The sequence below is a fragment of the Tauraco erythrolophus genome, chromosome 5 (assembly GCF_009769465.1).
Source record: "Tauraco erythrolophus isolate bTauEry1 chromosome 5, bTauEry1.pri, whole genome shotgun sequence".
Taxonomy (NCBI): Eukaryota; Metazoa; Chordata; class Aves; order Musophagiformes; family Musophagidae; genus Tauraco; species Tauraco erythrolophus.
In genome coordinates, this window is record NC_141469.1 from 39,573,103 (window position 1) to 39,593,588 (window position 20,486).

Genomic DNA, 20,486 nt, shown 5'->3' on the forward strand with positions numbered 1-20,486 from the left:
TCTTTCTTATTATAAGCATTAAAGTCTAACAAAAAGGCCATACGCATGAATTCCTCAGTATATATGAGGGAGTTTTGCAGTTGAATTTTGAGTATTTTTATTCGAACAATAAATTTCTTTCTTTGTTGTGTCATTTAATATGGAGTATTTCCAAAACGATTACATCATGGTTTACTATTGAAAATCAAAAAAAAAATTACTTTTTGGTTCCAAGAAAACTTTTCATTTTACCACTAGGAAAAACATGGTTGAAAGGTCACAAAACAGGGACAAAGGAAAATAAAGAACAGTCAGCCTAGTTTACAGCTTCAGTTTGTCATTAATAAAAAAAACAACCACAAAACTGCAAAAATTCTTTCTCAAAAGTCCCCAGTGGAACATGTAATTTTTGCTTCCATTTGGGTAGTTTATAACCATTTAATAGCTCGATTGGATTAAATGTCTCAAGCATGGCATTATTTAAGTGTGCTTGCATAATGTCAATTATTTTATATAAATATGCATGATTTCAAGAACCATAATTCTGTATGTGTTAGATATACATGTAACTAAATGGATTTATAGAAAATGAGAGATATTTTTGTGCACATTTGCCACAGAGATAACACTGGTCTTGGTGTTGATGCTTAATAAGATCTTTAGTTCTTTAACTTTACTACCAAGTTAGGGCAACAACCTTAACACTTATATTAATGAATAGTCACTGCCTTTATTTTCCATGACTCCATGAAAGATTAAAAAAATATGAACATAATTAATAGGAATTTCAGGGAATTGCTGAAAAAGTCGTAAATAATAACTCTTCTGCTGTCCCTAAATCGAATCAGTACTTTGCAAAAGTATGCCTGCTTCTACTGACTTTTATTCTTTCAATTTAAAAAGAATCATATTATTAAAATTTCTTATGAAAATTCAGGATGAAGAAAATCAAGTGATGAGTAGGCCGCCAGTTAGAGCTTAAAAAAAAACAAGCAGCTGGAAACACGTAGGAACTACAAGAAAAAAAATGTGAAAAGCTGAAAAATGTTTACCAAAGATTAAATTTGCAAAGTTAACGTGCTGATTTTTTATATTATTCTGTTTATTTTCTTATTTTATATATATATTATTCTGTTTATTTTCTTTTTAAGGTCTTTACATGGAAATGATATTTCTGTTGTTCCTGAAGGAGCATTTAATGATCTTTCAGCATTGTCACACCTGTGAGTATTCAGATGATAACTGTAGTTTTTACATTACGTTTAGCAAGTTTCGTATAGTGGAACAAAGATGAAAAGCAAAGGCCGGCTCTGGAACAAGCTCGTGCATCAGTACCGGCTGGGGGCTGGCCAGAGAGCTCGCAGCTCAGCAGAAAAGTCCTGGGCCTCCTGGTGGGCAGCAAATTGAAGGTGTCTGCCATGTGCCCTTAGGGCAATGAAGGCTGAAGAGGCTTTGGGCTGAATGCTTAAGCAAGCAGCCAGGTGACTGAGGATAATGGTCACTCTCTTTTGCTCGGCCCTCCTAAGGCCACATCTGGAAGGTGTTCAATTTCTCCACTACAAAGCAGATGTGTATGAACCACAGCAAATCCAGGATAGGGGCAAGCAAGGTGGGAGGAAGCTGTGTCATACGAGCTATGGGGAGAGGTTAAAGGAACTGGGCTTGTTTAGCCTGGAGGAGGAGATACCAAGGAGGGACCTAATAGTCTTTAAATCTCTAAGATTTAAATCACAGCAATGATGGAGACTGATTTTTCTCAGAAAAGTCTCAGTGTAGAATAAGAGTCAACAGTCACAAGCTGCAACAAGGCATGTTTGATTGAACATAATGAAAAATTCTTCACTGTGAGTGTGATTCAGCTTTGGAACAGGTTGCCCAAAGAAGCAGAAGAATCTCCATCTCTGGAGACTTTCAGAGCTCAGTTAGACACAGCCCTGAGCAACCCTGCCCTGACTTTGAAGTAAGCCCTGCTTTTTGCAGGAGGTGAGACTAGGTGACCTCCAGAGTGCCCTATATTAGGGTATATGTGCATATATATTATTCTGTTTATTTTCTTTTTAAAGTCTTTACATGGAAATGATATTTCTATTGTTCCTGAAGGAACTTTTAATGATCTTTCAGCATTATCACTAGGGTTATTCAACCTGGAGAAGAGAAGACTCTGGGAAGACCTTCTAACAGCCTTTCAGTACTTAAAGGAGACCTACAAGAAAGCTGGAGAGGGACTTTTTGCAAGGCTATGTAGTGATAGGAAAAGGGGTAATGGCTTTAAACTGAAAGAGGGTAGATTTAGATTAGATAAAAAGAAGAAATTCTTCACTTTGAGGGTGGTGAAGCACTGGAACAGGTTGCCCAAGAAGTTGTGGATGCCCCATCCCTGAAAGTGTTCAAGGCCAGGTTGAAAGAGGCTTTGAGCAACCTCCCTAGGGGAAGATGTCCCTGCCTATGGCAGGGGCTTTGAACTAGGCAATTTTTAAGGTCCCTTCCAACCCAAACCATTCTATGATTCTATGAAATTATTCTGTGATTTTGTGTTGATGTCTGTTAAGTTGACGTTAAATACATGGCATCTGATTTCAGAATATCATTTGAGGCAATACTTTCCTTGGTTTTAATTTTCAGTGCGAACCTGGATTAGAACAAGTTACCTATCTGTAAACTATCTTATCTGCATGAATTATCAGTAAAACTTACACAGATTTGATCGTTATTTCTGTTATTTTTTTCTCAAAGGCTAGCAGTTCTCCTGGCTAACACTCTATTTTAGCACAGCAATTATGTTATCTCAGTTCAGGCTGACATTCACTTCTACAAATAAGGAGTGGACTTCTAGGTGTTTCTTCTTGCATGGGAAGTTCCCTATCAGTAGGTGTGATTTTTGTTACTGTTCTGACTTAAGCCTGACTGAACAAGTATATATCATTTCTTGTGTTCAACTGGAATTATGTAGCAGTAATTAAGAGAGGGCTTCCTGCTCAGTGTGGCAGAAAATAGCGTTTCAGCAGTGGTAGTTTCTACCGCCATTGCTTGTCAAAACTTTTGTTGTATCTCTAGAAGACCCACTGATCCAAAGTTGTTTAACATTCTGGAAGAAAGTGCGGAAACATCTGGAGAAGGAGGATGTTCTAAAACTGCCATTGGACAGTGTGCACACATGTCAAGATTATCTGTTGAAAGTTCTATGATTATTGTATTTCTTAAAAGGAATATGAGCACATTTTTATGTACGCAATGCTTCTGTCCTCCAAATTAACTACACAACATATCATTGTTCTCAGAGTTTAGAGTATTTGTAGTTTCTAGCAGAGAAAATAGACACTTAAAAAGCCTTTAAAGAAATTAATTCTGAAAATCTCTAGCTAAATTGTTTTTTAATTAAAAAAAATCAGATTTATTTAAAGAAGTTGATTTGCTTTCATAATGGAGCAGTTCTTATGTAACTACTACAAAGCTGGGATAATGTAGTTTTATTTACTTATGCAGCAGAGACCTGTTAGAGAATTCTACACATAGCTGTGAGTTCAGTGGGAGAGCTCCAAAGAGGAAATAATTAAATCAAATTTGGGAGCTTAGAAACAGATGGTGTGTACCAGCCTGGGAGCCATAAACTGAAAAGGAAAAATATCAGGGTGGAACTCTGTGGTGTTGCCTTGGCTGCTTCAGAAGAAATACTTTATTCTTGCTAACTTAATTTCCCAGTATCAGTTTCATTCTGCTGATGCAGCTGATCTTGGCCACTACATACCAACAGTGAAAGGGAACTAGTTACTATTAGCTCCCTAAAATTCACACATAATGCAGCTAAGAATAGCTATGTTTCTGAACCAGGTTTACTGCTAAAACTGTCACTTCTTGGTTTAGAACCCAAATCCACACACTTCATGCTCTTAGGGTCAATTTGTTGGAGGGAGGGCAGGTTTGTGGTTTGAAGTTTTTTTTGGGGTTCTCTTTTTAAAAGCACCCGTTTAAACTTAATTCTCTTTTTGTCTGTTTTCCGTAGGGCTATTGGAGCAAATCCTCTTTATTGTGACTGTAACATGCAGTGGCTATCTGACTGGGTAAAATCAGAATACAAAGAACCTGGTATTGCACGTTGTGCTGGTCCTGGAGAAATGGCAGATAAACTCCTTCTCACTACTCCTTCTAAAAAATTTACTTGCCAAGGTACTGATAGTTCCTTTTCTCTTCGAAGAGTCAATTTTGGATTTTTACAAATAGTTGAGCTGTGAAATAAGAGTCCTGTGTGCTCTAAATACATTTATTACAACATCTTTCACTCAGCCTTGTCATCATTCTTCTTCATACTGAGGGATGTAGCCATTGCTTCCATTCAGTAACTGTGTTTATTTTAAACACTTCAGTGCCTATTTCTTTTCAAACAGTTTATGGAGAAATTAAGTCTTTGGACTTGCAGTGTAGTATTCCTCAGTACATAGGTACTTGGTACTGTCTCACTCATGAACTACAATTTAAACATCTACGCTTCTCTTAGCCAAAGAATGTCCTTTTCCTTCAGACTGTTTAAAGTAAAACTGGAAATACATCCATAATGCTCGCAGTCTGCATTATCTCAGTGGTATGTAATTGCATCAATATGTCCAGTGTCCAGAATGCTTTCTCTGATATTTCAGAAAAATGCATTATAAAAATAATAAAAATAAAAGTCGATAAAGGGATGTGATTACCTCTATAGAATTCATATTCTAAAAAATTGCTATATGGGGACGTTTATCAGGGTTTGAACCAAGAGTATTTATCTCCATGTTCGTACCAATGTTGCTAGAATTTGTATCAAAACTTATATTATTGTCTGTTAATTCCTAGGTTCTTTTTCTGAACCTTACTAATTTTTGGTTAGAAAAGTACGTTTTTTACTCATATGTGAGAGAGAACTTGGTTTGTTTTACTATTTAATCTTCCTCTATTCCATCCATTTCTCCGTAAATATTTTGAAAACACAGAAGACTCCTGCTGTAGCTTCATTTTTCGTGGTCCTAATTTAGAAACACTGAAATGCCCAATTGGAAAAAAAAAAAAAAAACACATACTAAAATTTATGCGTGCTTATACTTGTAAGCCATTAGTAAGCTTATAGTTATTTCTGAGGCATCTGATAAATGTGATCTTAAGTCTTGTAGAAGTAACATCTAGGTAATTCTCATAGTCTAGGTAATCTTCAAGGTCTTTTGACTTGTTCATCTGTTAATGTATCTTCAAAGGTGAGCTTAATCTCTTCATAATTTCTTTCTTCAAAAAGCAATGGGACTTTGTCAGAATTTCACAGAATCACAGAATGTAATTTGTCTCATCCAAAGTTGTTTTTTACTGCATTTAGTCTTCTCTCCTTAGGCTTTCTGTCCAAACCCTTTTTTTGGTAAACAGAAAACACTGCAACTCATTTTGTTGCATGCGATGCCGATAAATTGTCTCTCTCTCCAAATCCTTTTTGCAATTTTTCAGCAGTACATCTCTCAGGTCAAACCAGTGTTCACTGCATATGACCTTCATCTGTTGCAAGGTCCCTTAGTCTGATTTTTAGATAGGACATTTGCTGGCTAATCTGATCATTTTCTCTACAAGCATCCACTGAACATTATTGCAGATAACGCTCTTATTACACACTGTTGTGAGGATATAAGTGAAAGAATATTTGCAGGGACATGAAGGATTTGTTTAGTTATTTTCCAGCTCTGTCAGTTTTAAAAACTTAATCACCCCTGCCTCCAATCATTGTTATGTTTCTGTCAGACGCTCCAGAAAGTCTGTCTTGCTCCCTCTTGCCCATCAGAAAATATCCTTTATATTATTATGCAGGGTAAGAACTATATTTGTTTCACTTCCAAGAGTGGAGATCTGGTATTATGGATACCTTTGAGAGAAAATAATTTTCCTGCCACTGTCCTATGAAGATGCTCATAATTACAGATTGCAAATCAGCAGCTTTTCAATGACATGATGGCCCTGTAAGACAATATGTGTCTGTTACTCAAAGATAAGTAATTTTATCTTTTGCTTAAAAATGAACTGCTGAATAGAAATTAGGAAGATGCTGTATTCCTATTAGAATCAAAATTTTAGGCTGTGAGTGAGAGGACTGTTTTTGGCTATGTCTGTTGATGGTCTGCTATTGTGTATATATTTACAGGAAAAGAGTAGTGTGTAATTCCCTCTTATCAGTATCTCTGGATTCAATGGAAAGTGAAATGGATATTTAAATTTGACTTACATAATGAATAGTTCCCAGCGAAAATGAGCATTTTAAAATGAAGTCTCATCACAGTTGTAAAGCTTCATAAAATCACTGTACCATACTCTAATTTTATGAATTCTTTTACTCTAGGAATCATCCATTAGTGTTTTCTGCTTTCAGTTGGTTTTCTAGGTTTATGGGTGTTTTTTTTCTTTTTTATGAGGCCTCTAACAGATTCTCAATCTTTTACTTTTACCCCTTTACCACCCATGCCCTGCTTCTAGAGATTCCAGGGCCTTGTGGTTTTCTGATTCCAGGTAAGGTTATAAGTAGATCTGGAATGGGCAATCTGATTAAGAACGGACCTTCTGACCTTCCTTTCGTGTACCTCAAGCAGGCTTCTTTCCTAAGACATGCATGTTTACTGTTTGTTTTCCCCTTTGATGAATTTACAGCTGACTTTTCATGATATTTCATTTAACATATTGTTTGCACAGTACTGTTAATTTAAAAGCCTGGCTTTCAGATCTGGAAATTATCTAACTGAAATGATTGTTTCCATGACATTGTACTAGAATAAGTGATTTCATTAGCAGCTTTAGTTTAAGTGACTTAGTGTAGATACTGATTTTGAGGCCATATGCAAGAGAGAATAGGAGTTCCTGAGTCATAAAAAGTCAGAGCTTAAACTTTTTCTTGCAACAGGTTTCTTTAGAAACTGATTTTGAGAATGTTTGTGTCAGGTTTTTCTTCAAAAATATTAGCTCTGTGTGTGTGTGTTTGTCAATGAAACATGTTTAGTTTTTCACTGTTTCCAAAAAACACTGCTTATTTTTTCTTTTATTTTAAGGATTTTTTTCCAGTCAGGGCTTATTCAAGAATATGTATGTCTTCAATGGGAAAACCTAAACAATAGTTATGAACCCAATTCTTTTTCATATACAAGTCTTTTAACACATACAAGCAGAAAGACGAAAGGAACTGTGTAGTGAAAATGAAAATATGTTCCAGAACTGCCTTTTCCAATAGACTGCAGTAGAAATATCTGAAACATTTCCATTTTTTGATCTTACAACTGAAGAATGATAAATCATAATGTTAGTTTCTATTGGATACTACATATATAATAGTTTGAAATAAACACAGCACAAAATCAAATACAGTGTTGTTTACTATCTTGTTGAGACTTAGGTTCCCATTTTCTGGCTCTGTTTTGGAAGTGAAATTTAGATCGCTAATCCGTTTAGGAAAACAGCCTTAGTTACTGAATGTTTTTTTAATTCATGCCAAATAATTAGCATGTTATTGCATAAGAAGTAGAAAAGAGGATATGATGTTCAGAATAAACAGTTGAGGCAAGGAAGCTTAGCCTTCCAGGCTACAACACAGTGTTACAATTTTATTTATTTTATTTTAGTATGTACCTTATTTTTTTCACAGAACCTCTTAATGTACTCTAGCAATAGTCTAGAGTACATGGGCAGGACTTTCTAGATGTTTATTCTATGGTGTTTGTTTCAACTCTTCTACCTCTGTGGTTTGCTGGTCTAACAGAAACTTTAATCAGGAATAGATTTCTCTTTCAAAATAAGGTAATGAAGATAAAAATAGTCAATGATCCATATGGATTGCGGCTTTGACAATAAGCATTTTATCACAGATTACTCTGTTCATCTTTTTGGATGTGCTTGCAAGCTGTGACACAGGAGGATACCAGCAACTGCAGATTGAAAAAAAAATTTTAAAAAAGTCAGCCTCTTCCTGTCTAACACCTCTACTGAATCCTTATAATTACATGGCTTCCTTCCATGCCAGCTTGTTTACAATGACTTATTAATGTTGCAAATAAAATTAAGTAAAGAAAGTTAAGAAATCTAAGTTTTAAAAAAAAAAAACAACAACAAACAACAAACCTCATATCTCAGTGCCCTGTTAGCTTGGAAAACTTTGCACTCTGGCTCATTTTGAGTAAAACCTGTTTTAAAGCAATCAGGCAGTTCAACCAGTAGATCTCAGGAGTTTGCGGTTTGTGTCTATTTAGCAAAATCAGTGGCTTTTCCTTAAAATGTACAAATCACCTGTAGATAACTGAAGGTTTTTATCATAGATGAAATCCAAAATCAAGCTGGAGGCAGTAATGTCATCAAGCAATAGAGCTGGAGATAGTAGAGAACGTATGTTCGTTCTCTTAATAGGCATTTGGGCAAGTTACCTCTGTTTTCTCTTAGAGTAATCAATCTTTTATCTATCACAAAGTGTATGAAAATGAATCATTGTTTATACACAGGTGATTTCTAATTTTTAACAAATAAACAGTGATTTCTTTGGTTGTTTGACACAACAAAAATATATATTAAAAAGTGATGGTTCCTAACTTGAAAATTCACCCTGAAAAGGCTGTATTAAAATTGACTATTACAATAGAAAAATAAATAAATATCTAAAAAATATTTATATGCCAGAGATAAGACTCATGTCAGCCAGAGGTCTAAGACTAGCTTCTGACACTTAAGATTTTGTCAATATTCTTTTCTGAATTCTGTCTTTATAATCATTAATATAAGAAACGAGACTGCAAGTATGGATTGCAGCCCTCATTTTCAAATAGGTTCATGGTACAGTTTGTCTTATTTGTGGGCTCAACTAATGCAATAATGCACAGAACTGTGGCTGACTCCATAAAGGAGCAAGGCACAATATAGAGCTATTTACGGTGAGATAGCTTGGACAATGCAATTAATATTACAGTTCACAGATGTTCAACCAATTTACAGGTTATTGTACTGGTTCATTTTGCCATCTCTGTGATCTTGCAGATAAAAAATAAATTAAAACAAAAATACATTAAAAATGTTGTTCTCAGTAACACCATCAAAAGCAGGATTGCAAACTGTGATAGCCTGCTCTTTTCATAGGCAATTTTTACCACCTAAAGAGACAAAAGCTGAAATTGTGTTCTTCATTTTGTTACTGCAAAGAGAAGGTAATTATCATGGATCAGAACTGTACAGATTTCAGAGAATAGGGATATGGGAATCACTTTGGGGTCAGCTTCTTTTTTTAATAAAAAAGTGATAATTAAACCAAAAATCCAGCCCCAAATTCATTTGGTCATGTCAAAAGAATTAAGGATATTCCAGCATTCCATTCATATAGAAATACCACAAAGTCTAAAATATAAATTTAATTTTTAAATTTAAAGCAACGTGACAGATATATCTTGTCAAATATAAATTAATAGTTGTTTGTTTCTGACTATTGAATTTGTATTTTTAAGGGCCTGTGGATGTTAATATCCTTGCTAAGTGTAACCCCTGTTTATCAAATCCATGTAAAAATGATGGAACCTGCAACAATGATCCAGTTGACTTCTACAGATGTACTTGCCCATATGGTTTCAAGGTAGGTACTAAATGAAGAGGAAAAAGCTTATTGCAATGTAAGCTTCTCCTTAACAACCTTTAAGTTTTATTTTGCTTCCTTCCACTAGCGTCTGTATTTTCTTATTAAATTATAATTGTTGTTCCCTGCGTAGGGTCAAGACTGTGATATTCCCATTCATGCTTGCATTAGTAACCCATGCCACCATGGTGGAACTTGTCATTTGAAAGAAGGAGAAAAAGATGGTTTCTGGTAGGTTGTTTTTAATTGTTACAACAGAATGGAAAACTACTGAGTTTTCTATGCTGAAATAATTTTGGTGTTAGTCTTTGTGTGTTCTGGTAAGTGCACCATAAAGGCAGATTTTCAGTGCTTTTGAAGTTTTCAGAACATGTCGCTGTCCTTGGAAAGCTTCTAAAGCTTTGAAACTGTTAAAAACAATAACAAATGGTTGTGATTAGTTGAGGCATATCAGGTCAGGACAACATAGTATTGACTCCATTATGCTAATTAATAGCTAGCTAGATCCCTGCTGAAAAAATCTCACAATTCATCTGTTGTCGTCTGTATTACTTCAGCAGACAGCATGTAAATGATAAAATGTAAATCCCAGTGAAACAGAAAATTAATGATTCATTTGAAACTCACTATGCCAGCAGATAAACATGCTGTGAGCATTTTTAATCTTGAGTTATTTAATCACATAGTACAATTACTCCAGATGTACTTCATGAATTATGAAATAAAGTTCTTTAGCATTCTTATGTGAAATTATTAGTCATTTAATAATCTACGCCTCAAGCTTGTTAGAAATGACACTTCAAAAAGATACAATTCATTATCCTGCAATTCATTATGACATTATTCTTATTATTTAATCCAAATTCTGCCCAAAGATGAAATAGTTTCCTATTAAAAATTAAGCATGTACAACTTAATACTATGCCTCTAGAATTTAAAGTGACATAGTCATGTCTCAGAATTTGACCTTTTTCATTTATTTGTTTAAACACTCCATATTTTGAAAATCAAAGCAATCTAATATTCAAAGCCACAGAAATTATAGATAGCGCTTATTACATGAAAATGTATGTGTAGTCATGTTTGAGTGATCTTTTACATTTACTATCTATTTTGATGTATTTGTTTTGTATAAACATATGTAAAAGCAAAAAAAAATCCTGCTTTGAAGAGGTTGTACAGGCCTTGTTTTTATTTATTAATGCATGTATTGTGCGTGGAAGGTTAAACAGAGCTTTATATTGGTGTATTTAACTGAACGATAGTGAAATACTACTATTACATACTAATCCCCAACTCCACAGACTTTTCCATGTATTACACTTAAAAAAAAAAAAAAAAAAAGATCACTTTCTTTAACACATATAATCTAATCTTCTAATATAAAGGTAGCACACTTTTCAAAAGAAATGTCTAGTTATTTAATTTAACAAGCTCCTTAAACTAAAGATTAAGGCACAAATTTAGAAGGTTTTTTTTTCTGTAATTTAAAATGTGAAAAATAAATGTTTTTTTTATGGTGTTTTACATTATGGTGTTTTACATTATGGTTTACAACATGGTTTTACATCAACCATGTTCCTTTATGAAATAGTGATTATGAATTATTGTTGCTATTAATTACAAAACTTCTTGTGTGGTCTCCCCAGCTAAAATGTCCATGTGGTTAGTTTTATTTTCTGCATTACAGGTGCACTTGTGCAGATGGATTTGAAGGTGAAAACTGTGAAGTAAATGTTGATGACTGTGAAGACAATGACTGTGAGAATAATTCTACTTGCGTGGATGGAATTAATAACTATACTTGCCTTTGTCCACCTGAATATACAGGTAGGAGTGTAAGAGAAAGTACAGATAATTCAAGAATTCCAGAACAGTAATATTTTTCAGTTTGTAGGTGAATTAGCCACTTTACAATTGACTTTAAACCCAGGTTTCCCTCCATATTTCTCTCCTATATGTGTTTTAGTCAAAAGTAAACTTAATGCTTGCTCCTTAATTCCTTTGTTACTTTTGAAATTACAGCATTTTGATATTTAAAAGATCCTTCAAAGTATGTCCCTCCCTACTGTTTATCTAACCCAGACACCCCAATGAAGAACTTCTGTAGCTGTAGAAATCTGAAAAACATCCTGCTTTCCTCCTGTATACCTCATGTTACTAACAGGGCAGAAAAGGATCTGTCTGTGCCAGCAGGGAACTGAATTTGGCACCTCTGGATACTGTCCTGCCCTGTGTTAGAAACATTAATGCAGACTGTGATACTTTCTATTCTAGCATGAGAAAAAAAAAATCATTAGAGAGTGTCTAATTATTTGTTTCTATGTGTTGGCAACTAGGCCAAAGCATTCTTCTCTCTTTGAGACAGAGGGTCTCTTGCTTGCTGTCATCCTCTCTGTGGAAATGGAGGATAGTTATAACAGCAGCACTGGAGAACAAGAAGTAGGATTTATCGATCTAAACATTAATCTGTTTTATAGTTTCTCTAACTAGATAGATCTATTTTCTGTCAGCTAGCTGACCACTAGGAGAATACAGAGCTTAAATTCACAAAACCATGATTTGAAATGCATAAAAAAGAAATGTAAAATCCACCATATCTTGGGAATTAACTCTACTCGGTTATCCTATATCTTTAATTAATCCTGTTGCCTCTGTCCAATAAATTTTTCACTGTCCTCAGAGAGCACTAAATTTGAGCTCTGGAAAACTGGGAGGAGATGTGAACTCCTGAATTAATTTAATTTATTGAAAACATAGCTAACTCCTTTTTAATCCAACGTATTTCCATCATTAGTTCTACAACCTATTTGATTGCTCAGATGTTTTAAGGTATTCATATTTAAAGTCAATATTCAGATCTTGGAAATCCACAGTGAGCGAAGATGACAGAACACAGGTATAAGAAATACAACTTCAAAATCTGTGTATTCATACAGTATTCTGGATAAATATTTGGTAGACATTTCCCCATATAGCATAAGCTACAATACTTACAGCAATACAGGTTAAAAGTGTAAGTAGCCAGAATAAGGTATTCAATAAGTGGAGAGTCCACATCTGGAAGAACAGACATAATATTCTGCTTAGACAAAATACCATTTTGCCAAGTACTGATACCTTAAATACCTAAGAGCAATTGACAGTTCAAGCCTTAGAAACAAATAATAGGTAACAGCATCAATAAGCAGAGACAGATGTTTGCCATTTCTCCTATATTTCAGCTATATATAAGTCATGCTTCAGCTCCCCAGGAATCAATTGCTATCTCCTTTAAAAATGTGACCAGATATTCTACTGTGTAGGCTGGAAGAAAGCAAACTATACCTCAGTCCAGTCTTCCTGTTCAGTGGCTTCATGCTAAGTGGTTTCATATCTGTTTGATAGTAGACAATTCATTTGCACATGCATTCCTTCTCTGCAGCTTTGCAGGTGTTTTTACCAATGTTGTTCATTTCTTCATTTTCAACATTGCTCTAGATGCATTTAACTGCTTGAGTCAATAGCTTGCTGTATTCACAGTATGCCATCGCAAAATATCCATGGAATGGATGCAAAGGCTTGTTTATATGTTGGCCTAAAACTTTGAATAAGTGTGCCTGTTGCATTTTTGTAGTATTTAGAATTGAAATGTACATTTCATATTTACAGTTGAAACAGCAATTATAGCTTTTCTCCATACATCTACGTAGTTAGAGCAAAAAGAAGAGCATAAACATTAGTAACATTTTTTATGTTTATATTGCCGTTGTGCTTCTTCAGTCAAAATACAAGACAGTGTATTTTTTGATTTGCTTCATAAGTGTGCATAATTCTAAAAGGAAACTTGAGTCTACATGGCAAGTGTTATTGTTTGCTAACTGTAATTCTTTCAGAGAAGGAGATTTGCTTTTACAGATGCAATTCTTATTCATAATTGCTACTGAAGCCAGTAGGTCATGTGAGTAGGTGAGAATCTTCTCAATGCCTCTAAAATACATCAAAACAATCTACTTTTAATCAGTAGATTTATCTGTTCTTTTTTAAAAAGTATTGAGAATTTACACTGTCTCATCAGATTTTTTTCAACACCTTACTAAAAACAAAGATATGTGTAGTTTTTTAAACACAGAATACCAGAGCCTCAAATAATTTTATGTATAAGTTAGGCAAAAATAGTAGCAAAAGTTCAGGTTTGTCATTCCACAGGATACAGTACAGAATTCTGCAATATAGTATCTATCTTACACAGCATCTGAGGATAAGAGAAAATACGTGAGATCCTAAGTAATTTTTGAGATTAACTTTGAAGAGAAAATATAAAACACTGAGCTAGTCAAGGGGGTCCTCACATCTGTAAACCTTGATTTTGCATAGTAATTAAATAACCTTCAGTGTTAAGAATTAGACTGACAGTACTCTGGACACATCAGGATCTAGAAATGGTAATGTTCAGAATAATCTCAACAGGTGCCTCAAGTGTGTATGAGGTTCCAAATTATTTACAGGATTTTTTTTTTCCTCTGGCCTGTAGCTTGATTTGAAAGATAAGTAACAGAATCCCTGTCCAGGATGGATACAATCATCTTCATGAGGAGCTTTGAAAACATTTGGATTTTGGTATCTGTTTCAACAGGTTAAAATCAGATATGCATATTGCTAATGTGTGCTTTTATGAAAGGTATTTTTCACTAAATTAATTCATGTACTAGCTGGGCAAAAGTAGATTAATGATCAGGAAAACAGGCTATATATTCAGTAAGTTAAAAGATTTTTAAATTCAAAGATACTTATCTCTAGCTCAGGAAGTCCCTGAGCTGTAAGTTGCTGGAGATTGGGACAGTATACATATCAGGAAAATACCACTGTAGGTTTGTCCTGTTCTCTTTTAATTCTGTTGGCAATACTTTGAATTGTCTGTGTTCCGAACGTGGAAGTGCACCAGCCTAGAATATTTTTCTGGGTGAATGGTTATCTGCAAATACTCTTTACACTTCAGTAGCATAGTAAGAGAAACAAGTCAGCTGAAACTTGCTGGTATGAAATGTAAATCATTCTTCTTCAAAGTTTTTTTTCCATGTGGCAGGCTTGTTAGAATCTCAAATTAACTCTGAAAATTCATACAAAAACTACGAAAAATGTTGTAAAGAATGTTGCAGTGCAAAACCAGTCACTTTTTGACTTTTGTAACGATCCCTTGAAAGTTTATACTTCTCAAGTATGCAGTGTTGATTTAAAACCAAACAATTAAAAAAGCTGATTATTTTCTTGCTTAAGAATGAGGAATCCACTTTTTTTCTGCCTTTTTATAATTTTATAAGTTTTATAATTACCTCCACAGTTACTATACTATGAGCTTTCTTAAGCATAAGTTACAGTTACAGACTGTAACTGAAACAACAGTAACCAAATGGAATCAATGGACACTCAAGAGTGTCTGATGAAACCTCGAGAAATAAAACATTTAAAATACCTCACTATGTCCTGCACTCTTTAACCTCGCTATTCTCTTACATTATCATCTCCTTCATTTTAACCTCAGTGTAGTAAACTTCAAGTCATTTTATGTACATTCTATAGATTACAGATGATCATTTCTCTTGCTCATTATCATCAGACATTAGATCACGGATCTAACTGATCCAGTAGTAAAACTTTTCTTATGCCACCAGTGGCATGTACTTCTTACCTTTTCTGTTTGTTTTGCTCTGCTGTAGGTGAGACTCTGAAGCTTGCTTCATTTTGCTATATCAACCTCTCTGCTGCTATAGTTGTGCATTAGCTTAATGTGCTATGCTGTTGTATTACAATGTAAAAAGTCTCTTGTCTCTTCTGTCTTTGTCACTGCAAGCTGCTAATCTGAATGAAGTGGAAAAAGGTCAGTTGTCTTTTAAGCCTATTTTCACCTACTTTCGTTTCCCACTTTCCTTTCCTTAAAGGTGCATGGATTTCAGTTCTTACAAATGATCAAATAAATCATACATAGATGTAACTTAGAAAGCTCACTGCAAATCCTGAAATTGGGCGCTTGGCTCTCACTGTGAATACATGTCAGAAGAATGTCATTGAATATGCAGATTGCTGTGCAGAAGTACTTTAATACTACTTTCATTGTCTATTTTTCAGATATATTAAAAATTTGTGCAACCATTGATAGGACTAACAAAAAAGTTTACATGGTGATCTTCTGAAATCTTTATTCTCATCACCTTAAAGACATACCTTGGTTCTGCTCTAATGTGTTCTCTGTTTTATAGCACTGTTTTGCTTTAATGTCTTTGTTAGATTATGATACTAGAAAATACGATGCAGTATAAAATGGCAATCTTAATGCTCATTTTGGTGGCCTTTTTTTGCTGTAAATATCTACAGAATGTGAAAGGACGATATTAAGCTCAGGCTATGGTACAAGAAAGGTAATAATGGAGGGATTTATGACACTAACTTTAGGTATTACTGATTTTTTTTTTTTTTTAGGTTTCTTCATAACACCTGTCTCACTAACAGAGATAAACCATCTTCTGTACAATCTTAGAGCTAACATAATCATGATGGCACATTAATGAAGTTACATATTTAGTTTTAAAAGCAAATCAATCATCTTGTAGTGTATTTGCCATTAATTTAATTTGATAAGTATATTACGCAGTCTATAAAGCGATATAATATTTCACTAGTAATAAAAATATTTTCATTATCCATTAAATAGCATGTTGAGCAAGTCTGCAATTATACCATTTATGTTGATTAATATAGGCACGTGATGAATAATTCTTACAACTGAAACTCAGAGCCTAAACTCTCTCTGTAACTGATGGAGAGAACAAGACATCTCCAGAAAGTGATTCCGTCCACAGGTGTTCCATGCTTAAAGCTTAAGTTCCATTTAGACATGTTGCCTTATCTACATTTTATTATTGCTTATCTGGACAGCAAAGATAGCCTCCTGTTTTTCTTTCCCCTAAGTAATTTTTTGTACATTGTTCCATTACTATCCCAGTATGAAACGAGCTGATTTTATAAAAGAGTAGTTGTCCCTAGAATAACTAGAAAAGTGCAAGCTCAATATAAATAAATATAAAATTTGAATTCTTTGTTATTCTTAGTTTGAATTTAAAAAAAAAGCACAAAATGCCAAAACAAAAAAAAAAAACAAATTTCAATAACTAGTTCAACATCTGTGTTTCATGAATAAAATTTTGCTTTGTCACTGATTTCCAGTAGTGTAAATTACAGAATTTTACGATTTACTTCCAGAAATTAAAAGAAAAACTTAACTTCTATGTTCATGAAAAATAGCTTTTCAAATGGACTATAAAGGGAAGATGCTACTACGAAGAGACTCAAGTCTCTCTTTCAAGTTCAAACAGCTGTTACCTGTGTATAATTTGTCTTGCTGATAGTTTAAATGTCTCTAAATGTGATTAAAGGTAGAAAGGCAATGAATCCTGAACAGAACTGTAGTCACTGTAAATGTAATACACAAGTGTGAACTCTAACATATTAGAATTACTGATTATATCAGGAACAAATTTCTCACAAATTATCAAACACCCAGGGGACGTGAACTAAGTTCAGCACCAAAATTAAGCAGATGTGTATGTAATACATACTTGTATTAGCTTGCCCAGCTGAACATGAAAGTTCTTAATGCTCTGTAAGTTGCATAAAGGATTAATCAGTTTTATCATGACAGACATCTTTGAATTGTGACAGTAGTAGGAAAAAAGAGATACTTTTAAGTAATCATCGCAGTTTAGGTGATACAGTTCTAGATACAGATATATATCTTTATGTTTCAAAATTTCATTACATGGCCACCTTGCTACTACAAGAAAGGAGTTGAGTTACTGCTTTCAATTCACTTAGTAATCAAATAAGTACCTGCCTAAAATTTAAGCATGCAGGTAATCAAATGCAAATCATGTCATATCAAACTTGATAAAAAGTTTGTTTCATTAAATCAGGATCATAATTCTCATTCTTGTTAAGAACTACACATAAATGTTACAGCTTCTTAGAATAAAGAGATACCCGTTTTCTACTCTTGCTTTTCATCACTCATTGTAAAATTTTCTGTTTCATCTAGCTTTATATACTTCAAATGACGATATTAAAAGCTTGAGTATTAAAGTCATTTTACTGCATTTTCATAAAGGGGGAATATACATGCCATCCTTGACCAGCTGAGCTACCTGCTACTAGTTTGGTCCCTGCCTTTACTGATTCTGGTCTATGATCCTTCCTTTTGTTTTCCTTAGTTGTCTTAAAGCTTACCTGCCTTGAAGTTGCTATTTCTTTGTTGTTGCCAGACACTATATGTAAAACAACCAGAAATGTTAAACAAAATAAGCTCCATCTTACACTGAGATCCACGAGCATGGTGCGTGGATGAACCGAGTTAAGTAATGGTGAAAGGCAGGAATAGTCCAGCAATGAATCTGATCTAGAATTTGACTTTTAAATTAAATTCCAAAAAAATGTTCAGATTTGTGGTTATAAATTGCATCCCACTGTGACTGTGAACTTTTTTAATTTTAAGCAACATTGTCCCTCATATAGTAGATATTTTTAGTTGTCTTTTCTGAATAATGAGCTCAAGACTTTAAATAATTTGTTGTCTACTGTTCATCAAACTCAAAACTTCATAAAAATGCAGCACTTTTCTGTATATAGTTTGTTAAATGTCACTGACGTTTTCCAACAACTGCTGTGCTCTATTGACTATTTGAGTTAGAAGTAATTAAACAGAGACCTCCAGTCAAAGACTCAGATAATAATACCTAATTGATAAAATACAAATACTGCAGAAGTTGACTCACAATATATCACAACCAAGCTCAGAAGTTGGAATGGGCATATATGTACATATAAAATCATGCTATTCTAGCAATTACCAGTAAGTCTGTAATATGTATTTGTTATTTTAGTTTTGGAAAAGCAAGTAAGTCTTCTAGAAAAAAACTGATTTTGATAATTAAAACTGACCTTATTTCTTTTGCATTCTGTCTCTAGTTTTTATTCTAATATCACAGTCAGCTTTGCTAATAAACAATTTTAAGCTTGTTTCTTCAGTAAGCTTGCCTGTAATTAGTAATCTGCTATTATATTCGAAAGCCCATGTCTATTTGTGTTAGAGCTCTCCTCTTCATTCAGAAATGTAGTGGCTGACATTGCTTTATTCAACTGTATTTAGAATTTTTTGCCCAATTATTCAAAGTGGCAATGATGTAAATCCTTTTTCACCTCATTGCATCGTTCCTCGTTATTTGTTGTACTACGTGTCTTTATATATTGGAAAATCCAGAGTTAAGTTTTTCTGTGATTTATAATCTCATCAAGTCATAAGAGTGAATTAACATACACAGAGGAAACACAAACCAAACTGTGAATCTAGCAAACTTTTAACTTTGGTTAGTTAATCAAGGATTACCACAATTCATCATCAGTATTTAGTAGTGTTGTCTGGCTGTTTAAGTCTGCATCATCCTCTATATCTCACTGCAAAATCTCAGTAAATATTCCAGTCTTGGCCTTGGAGGGTTGTGTTCATTTGGACTGTGCTAACCATGCAGAGTTCCGTTGGTTGCAGTGCTACTCCATACCAGTATCCAGACTCCCTAGATTAATTAAGCAAGATGCTTTATGAAAAGAATTATTGCTGGTTCTAATCAAACTTTGGAAACTTTTCACAAGATTTTTGACACTTTATCCACTGCTTATTTTTAAACAAACTAGTCTGTTGCTTATTTTCCTACATACAGAAATGTTCCCATCTTTCAAAAACATAATTACTTATCCAGGCTCTTGCAGAAGCCTCAGTTACAATATTATTAGATAAATAAAAGAATGTACACAAACGTTGGTGTCAAGCTTCCTTGAATTGAGACATTCCTTTCACAATCTTTTTCTGTTATTTTGAAGTATGGTTTTTAAAACATTGTGTTATGCTTCCCAAATCAGGGAACTCTCTAACATTTCCTTCCAGCAAAGCCAAGGAGCTAAACTTGGTAAATCTCATCTTTCCTTCAATGAGTGTTTCACTTTCATCACTATCTTTTTGTTTCAACAAAATTACCTTCTCACCTTCACCTTGTCTCAGTTAAATTCTGAATAATGCGTTGATTATTCAGTATGCTGAAAGAGATGTTGCTTTACCAGGAAACTATTCTTCAGTGGTTCAGATTCCATGTCACGTATTTTTTCTTACCTTTTCTATTAACTTTTCCACAAACAGTTCTATTTTGGTTATGGGAACACTCCATTCAGAATATAAATCTATTAACAGTATAAATAAAGACCTTGCACTTGAGTTATTTTGGTTTGGTTTTCTGATATTTATTTTTTGTTCAGAATTTCAGTATCTGATGTACATATTTTGAATTTCATCTTGAATTTTTGTTTTTACTGATCTTATGTGCAAGTCTGTCATGAATTTAACTCTGATTACAATGGAAGTTTGGACTTTATGTGAAACCACCTTTTTTGTTCATAGATTTTTTTACATTATTATTTCACTGCATGGACTGCCATGTTTACGATGTCCTTTCCTTGATTCCTGTTTCCTTCCCTAGGCTAGCTGCTAATATGTTTAACTGAAAGCTCTCTCCAGTGATACGATTCTGACTTATTTCACAGCACAAACGATTTGCCAATGCAAGGGAAAACTTTCCTTCCTTTTATTTTGTCATGGAACAGAAAGTCCTGTCTTTTAAAGACAAGTGTGTTTTTGAATTGTTTATCTTCTTTTTCAGTCTGTGCACTTTTCTCAGTGTACTCAGATCAAAGTCTGACCATAATCTCAAAAACACCTGATGATGCTGAGTGATCGTGCCCCTGTACTCAGCACTGGTGAGGCTGCACCTCGAATACTGTGTTCAGTTTTGGGCCCCTCACTACAAGAAGGACATTGAGGTGCTGGAGCTGTCCAAAGAAG

At 34.1% G+C, this 20,486-nt stretch overlaps 1 protein-coding gene across 8 annotated transcripts in view; it reads left to right on the forward strand.

Annotated features, from left to right (window-relative positions):
* SLIT2 (slit guidance ligand 2) overlaps positions 1-20,486 on the forward strand; it is a 277,792-nt gene that overhangs the window by 229,928 nt on the left and 27,378 nt on the right. For 5 of the 8 annotated variants that reach the window (XM_086612336.1, XM_086612332.1, XM_086612337.1 and 2 more), the window contains 5 exons: positions 1,131-1,202; positions 3,980-4,143; positions 9,447-9,571; positions 9,705-9,802; positions 11,262-11,401. In XM_086612336.1, the coding sequence (XP_086468462.1) occupies positions 1,131-1,202; positions 3,980-4,143; positions 9,447-9,571; positions 9,705-9,802; positions 11,262-11,401 (599 nt within the window). Of the gene's footprint in view, positions 1-1,130; positions 1,203-3,979; positions 4,144-6,453; positions 6,487-9,446; positions 9,572-9,704; positions 9,803-11,261; positions 11,402-15,401; positions 15,429-20,486 lie in introns of all 8 variants that reach the window. The other 3 variants (XM_086612333.1, XM_086612334.1, XM_086612331.1) reach the window with 2 other exon arrangements.